Consider the following 6,870-nt stretch of genomic DNA (forward strand, 5'->3'; position numbering starts at 1 on the left):
TGCACAGAAACAGATGAGGGAGAGAACTATTTAAAAGGGATATATGATTGGGTATTATTGCCATGACAGGACTCAAGAATGAAGGCTACACAGTAGAGTTGACTTTGTGCAAGGGATTGTATAACAATGAAAGAATTTTTTTTTCAAGGAAAAGTGTGAAGTGGGGGGGCAGGAGTGGGCAGGGAGAAAAGTGCAACAATGACTGGAAACTCTAAGTCTCTGTAAACTTTCATTAAATTAATGAAAAAAGAGTATTGATTATAGATCTAAATATAATTAAATTATTGACAATTTCAATCTTCTCTCCATCTGTCATGATGCTGCCTGTGATGAAGATTTTCGTTTACTTGATGTAGAGATGTATGTAATCCATGCATACATATTACAATCCAAATTAATTCAAGGATATGACTCTGGTAAAAAAAATTATAAAAGAGTATTTCTAACTTCAAAATTTTTGTCATCTAGTTAGAGATAAAGTAAAATATAAGATACTAACATAATATAAAGTATAACATATAATAAGTGCTAAGATAGTTTTAATATTTCCTGAGAACATAAGTAAGTAAGGTAAATGTTACATTGATATACTATGATGGCTTCACGACCTGAGCAAGAGGGCTGGTAATATCGTAGCTAAAGAATCTGGATGCTAACCCAGTGGTTGGTGGTTTGAATCCACCAGACACTCTATGGAACAAAGACATAGAAATATGTCTCCATTATGATTTATAGCCTTTGTCATTTTGATCAATTATACTCTATGGTAGAACTGGGTCAACTCAGTGCCAGGTGAGCCAGAATTAACTAGATAGCAATACGCTTCTGTCATGAACATTAGGATATCCTACTAAGACATCACACTAGGAGAAGGACATTACACTTGACAAGGTAGGGGAATGGTGAAAGAGAGAAAGACCCTCAACGAGGTCGATTGACAGTGATTGCAGCAATGAGCTTGAGTGTGTTGGAGATTATGAGGAAGGCACAGGATAGGGCTGGGTTCAGATCTACTGTTCATAGAGTCACTATGAATGGTACTCGACTCAATGGCACCTAACAACAAGAAGTCATCATCTATGTTTCCATTTATCACCCCAAATAAAAAGTTATTTTATTCAATCTTGGATCTACATTCCAAACATGTGTCTCTATTAAAAAGGTGGTGCAGGCTTGAAAACAATATCAGTCTTAAAAGATTGTAAAAGGGTGTATATGAGTTTGGACAGAGATGTGAGACAACATAATTTTGAGCAAATTTCTGAGCTTAATCGTTAAAACCATTTTAACGAAGCTTCCCTAACTCACTGGTTGGTGAGCTGCAGTTGACTCAGAAGCCTTACTGGTAGTTCTTCAAAGTAGTTGCCACAGATTTTCAGTTGTTATAATTCCTGGAGGGATCATAAACAAAAAACTAGAGAGAATCTCATCAGACAACTCATACAGAAAGAGCTCACTATCTGCATCTGTCCTATAAACTTCTCATCAAGTAATTTTAAAGTGTAGAAAATAAAATGCAATTCTCCTTTATTAAAAGGCTTCTAAATGATGTTGGATAAATATAATATGGAACAGAAGTACCGTGGAAAGGGCTTTGCAGTAGGGCCAATCTAGCTTTTAATCCTGAATCGGGCACCTTCTTGCAGCATTGTCATTGGTACATAACCCCCAAAAATGTCCATTTCCTCATTACTGAAATAGAGCTATTGTTGATATATGCCACTGAGTTTGAACTCAAACTCAGAGTCATAGCTGACTCTCCAGTGTGTTTTCAGAGGCAATAAATTGCACAGGAGGAAATTGCTCTTCCTTCTCCTGGTAGATTTTTATCATGTGCTTTTGAGATTTCAGTGCATCTTCTTACCATTAGGAACTGCAGTTAATGTCTCCTATTTCTCTAAGAACTTGTGATGGTTAAGAGTGGAAGCCCTTGCTAGTTTCTGATTTTAGCTGTTTTTAAACAACATGTTAATAAAAAGAATTAAATTATTGAGAACAATTCTTGAAATTAATTAAAATAATACTAGTGCTAGAAAAGTTCAAAATACATTTTTCAAAAATCCAGTCATTAGTTACAGTTCAAAATATTAACATAAATCTTTAATCTGAAACTGTTCAAAGACAACTTTTCAACAACACTGTTCAAAAACAAATTCACTTTTCAACACAATAGGTATTAAAAACTGAGAAATACTACCTTCTTTCACTTCTAGTTGCTATCACAGTTCAATAAGCACAAAGTCTGAAACATCAGAGGCAAACATATCAACAAATAAAGTTAAATTCAGGTACCTCTTGAAATTGGAATACTCTGATACAGACTTTGTAAGAAACTCGTGTAAGTTTTCTATTTCAAGTTTTCCCAGTGACATGTGTTGGGGAATTTACGTCACCCTTCTATTTTGTGGTGGTAAGGGTTTCTTGTTTCAAAGGGCTTTCCTAGCTGCTGACTTTGACTGTGCAATCTACAGGGACAGGGATATGTGAATAGGATGTATTAGCCTATCCACAATGGGATTGGCTAGTCTCATCACTAACTTGAGCAGACGGAGTGGCAGATTTTGCGAATATCATAAGGAAAGAGCAAGAATGCAGTGTGTATCTGTCATGACCAGAAATTCTGCAAGCCAGATCTATAAGAGAACAGCTGCACCAGAGAATCAGAGACCTGACATGAGACAGAGCTGCCCTGGGACTGCTACCCTACAGAACCAGCAGCAGAAGCCTTTGCTCAAGCTTTCTGGAGAACTTGGAGAGAGGCACTGTTAACTGGTAGTGCCTAGGTTAGTAAAACTGATGTAAAGCTGCAAGGCTGAAGAACCTGCAAGCCTACTCAAATGCTGTCCTGACTGAGAAATTGTATATTGTTGCCAACTTGAATTGTAATGTGTCGACTTCTCTAATACACCTCAAAATCTTGATTCTGTGCAGTATGTAAGCTACTGTGATGAATTTTGGTTCCATTAAAACAGTAAAAGTGGTGTTGGAGTTAGTAGGAAGAAATATGAGAGCATGGAAAATACGCCTGAACTCATGGGAATTGGATTTGTGGATGTTGTTGATGAGGGCAGTTCCCCCTTGTGGAGTTAGCAGATGTAAAATATAGCCATCCCACATTGTCCTTGCTCCTTGTATATACTTCAACTATAAAACAAATATAGTGAAATGTAATGTCATTCTGGAGACAATTTGCACCTGATAGGACATGGTCTATCAGAGAGCTGGACAATGACTAGGGATGAAAGAAGGAGAGTTGATGCCTTTGAGCTGTGGGGTTGGAGAAGCGTATTGAACATACTATGGACTGCTAAGAAAATGATCAGGTTCATCCTAGAGAGTGTTAAACCAGGCTGCTCCTTGGAGGCAAGGATTCTGAAGCTTCATCTGACATACTTTGAACATGTTGTAAGGAGGGCCAAGTCCTTGAAGAGGGACGTCATGCTTGGGAGGGTGGAGGAACAGCGTAGGAGAGGAAGACCCTCAATGAGATGGATTGATTCAGTGACTGGGGTAATAGGGATAGCTATGTTAGAGACAGTGAGATTGGCACAAGATAGAACAGGCTTTAGGGCAACTGTACATAGGGTCGTTATGAGTTGCAGGTGGCTCGATGGCACATAACAACAACAACAATGTTAACTACAAAAGAGTACAATCCAGTGAGTGCCATTCACTTTCTATTTCTTACAGATTTGTGTGCTGCTGTGACAATCTGTGGTATATTCCATAGAGAGTGTCTCTGCTAACCCTAAGTCAATGCCTCCGTGGCAGTATGAATCCATTAACAGCTCCATAGCAGAAGGACTGCCAATCTCCTCCCACACAATCCATAGCCTCACAAATCCAATGGAGGACCAAGTAAGAGTTGGTTTCAACTCAATGACAATGAGGGAGTTATTAACACTTTTCCAGCACGTGACTGTTAAGTTTCTTGAAAAGGATGCTAGTATATAAGGTAGTAATGGAGTTGGTTTGAGAAAATACCAATCAACTATTAACAAAGTCAAGGATCTCAAGACTGATCATGGTACCATGATAAGTTCTAGCATGTTACTAACCCTATGATGAGTCTGGAAGCTTCAGTGGCCATCTTAACTCCAACACTGATTCCCTCTATCACCTTGGACAAGTTCATACCTTGAAGCAGCAGTTTCCTTCACTGTTAAATAAGAACACTGAAAACAATATTCTGAGACATTTCCCTGGCACAACTAATGGCTATTAGGAGATCACCTTTTCCAGCAAATCTTGAGACATGAGATAGTATGATTTAAAGTAAAGAAAAAAATCTATACTGAAAGAGATGTATTCATAAAAACATTAATAGTAGTGATTGCGGAATGGCTTAAGGCTAAAGCTTGATGTGTTTGAATTATTTTTATCTTATATCAACCCTAAGTTATAAACTAAAAAATAATGATAAATTTATTTTAAAAAAAGTGTTGCTGTGCACCATAGAGTCAGAACCAACCCATAAATGACCCTTCAGAGGGTTGTTAGAGTCAGTTAATTGAGTCAGTTAGTTGCATGAGAGGAGATTGCCCATCCTTCTCCCACAGAGCAGCTGGTGGCCTCAAACCACATGCCTTCGTGATTATAGCACAGCTTCTTACCACTAGGCCATCAGAGCGTGTCTAAAACCACTTACAACTTAATCTGTAAATGATTTCTTGTTTAGTCCAATAATTCAAGGTTCAGTAAATTTCATTCTTAAAGACTCAGAGACCATTTTTCTTGTTCAAAATATTAACCAATACCCAGTTATTTCATATATCAAAGAAATATTTGCATTTAAAAACTCAAAAATATCTTGCTTTATGACACTTGATATATTATACATTAATCTAAGTCTTGATAAGGGAGTACAAACTTGATTTTCTTCCAAAATTAATATTTGGAAATGTGTATTATTTCTTCTTTGGAACACAGGATAATCTAGAATATAAATGACTATACTGAAAGAAAGCTTACCTGGCTGAAACACAGTTTCAGCTTTTCGTTTGTCTGTTCTGGGCATTTCTCCAGCTGCTTTTATAAATGATAATAGAACAGGATATTAACTTTTAGAGAGTGAGCTGTCTGCAACAGAGTTATAATAGTCAAAGATCCAGTATTAGAGCTGGTCAACTGGTACAGTAGATCTTTTAAGCCTGAGCCTAATTAAATTAATTAACTAAATTATACAGTCACTTATTCCAAAAAAATTAAGGCAGCTTAACTAAATACAGCATGGCTAATAAATAAAATTCTAAATATGACAACAAAACCAAAGTGAAGAAAAATTAAATGGAAAAATATTAAACATCAAAGGAGAAATGTCAAGAAAGTATTTTGTGTCTGGATTTCTGAGAATATCATACCAGAGGAAGAGATTGTGTATTCACTATTACATCATAGTGCTAGAAACAGTATGTAGTAGAGAATAAAATGGAATGACTTTCAAACCAGCCAACATTTAGAAGCAACAAAAGGAGAAGTTGCCAACAATGAAGATGAGGAAGAAACAAACAGACACAGAAGTAAAGCAATAAGAAAATATGTAAAGAAAGTGTGTCAAGAACGGAAAAGTGGCTAAAGGTTTCTGAGAAGTCAAGGACGATAACTAACTACTGCATTTGTCTGCATTGACATCATTCTAGCAAGATCAGGTCCACTTAACTGTTAACAATGATCACAGCGTAAAAAAAAGGAAATGTTTTGTCAAGACCAGACGGAGGCACATGATACCTTTATGTGATTAATAATGTGATATTCTTTTCACTGATAGTCTATGTTTATCCGTCATTCTCATAGACAAAGTGCAGCATGGTGGTGAAAGAGCCCCCGTGTGACAGTGTTGGGCTCTTCTCTTTTATTGTGAGCAGGCGTGCACACCTCATTCAGTGGAAGTTCTGGACCCACACTTCACCTCAGTGACTCAAAGTAAACAACTAGGGAAGTGTATCTGAGGAACAGAACTTCTATTTTTGGTAGGAGGAGATAAGATAGGAACTGTATTCTGCTTCTTTGCAACTGACTTTACTCAGTTCACAAGATCTTACACCAAATTTAATCTTTGATCAAAATGGTATGAAATGTAACTTCAATTTTGAGTTATTCAATTAATATAAAGGTTCTTATCTTTAATCACTCAAATACTTCTTGATTCTATTAAGGGTACATCTTACATTTTTGCTTTGCTGAAGATTAAGTGTTTATCCTGTCATTTCCTCAGAGTCCAAACAAGTCAGCTTACCTCAGAACATGTTATAGCTTTCTCCATATAGGTGTTGTCAAATTCAGATGGCAGGTGATACTCAGGGAAAAAATACAGAAGAATATCCCTAGAAGTAGAAAAACAGAAAAACTGGGAGCATACTACGGCAACAAACACAATATTTACCTGTTGGAACTGGTACCTTGTTTTTCTGGCCAATCTGATTTATTGTGTCCCCTAAGTATTATTATTATTATTATTATTTTTATTTTAATGAACATTTTCAGAGACTTTGGATTTCCATTCTTTCATTGTTGCATTTTTCTCCATCCTTATCCCAGTTTGCTCTTCTCTTTGAAAAATAAAATTCTTTCATTGGTATACAATCTACACCCCCCCACCCCAAAACCATCAGCAATAAGAAGTCTCTCCTGTCGTCTGTCAGTTGCCACACCCATCTTTATCCCTAGTCTCAGCTTTCTAAGGACCTCTTAATGTTTGGAGTTCCCATTGAATCTTTCCTATTTCTACACTCCTCTCCCATTAACTGCCCACTAAACTCATGCATATTCTCTGAGAGATTTAGAAAGCAGTTTCAGCTGTGCAGAAAAAAATGACACAACAAAACTGTAATAGCTATTATATGTATATAATACAATCTATCTTTATTGTAT

General features: G+C 36.7%; 1 protein-coding gene across 1 annotated transcript in view; it reads right to left on the bottom strand.

Annotated features, from left to right (window-relative positions):
* MORC1 (MORC family CW-type zinc finger 1) overlaps positions 1-6,870 on the bottom strand; it is a 255,866-nt gene that overhangs the window by 20,204 nt on the left and 228,792 nt on the right. The window contains exons 23-24 of the mRNA XM_006895351.1: positions 6,236-6,323; positions 4,972-5,025 (exon numbers count right to left, since the gene is read on the bottom strand). Of these exons, the coding sequence (XP_006895413.1) occupies positions 4,972-5,025; positions 6,236-6,323 (142 nt within the window). The remainder of the gene's footprint in view (positions 1-4,971; positions 5,026-6,235; positions 6,324-6,870) is intronic.

The sequence above is a fragment of the Elephantulus edwardii genome, unplaced genomic scaffold (assembly GCF_000299155.1).
Source record: "Elephantulus edwardii isolate Elephantulus edwardi_28Jun2011 unplaced genomic scaffold, EleEdw1.0 scaffold00165, whole genome shotgun sequence".
Lineage (NCBI taxonomy): Eukaryota > Metazoa > Chordata > Mammalia > Macroscelidea > Macroscelididae > Elephantulus > Elephantulus edwardii.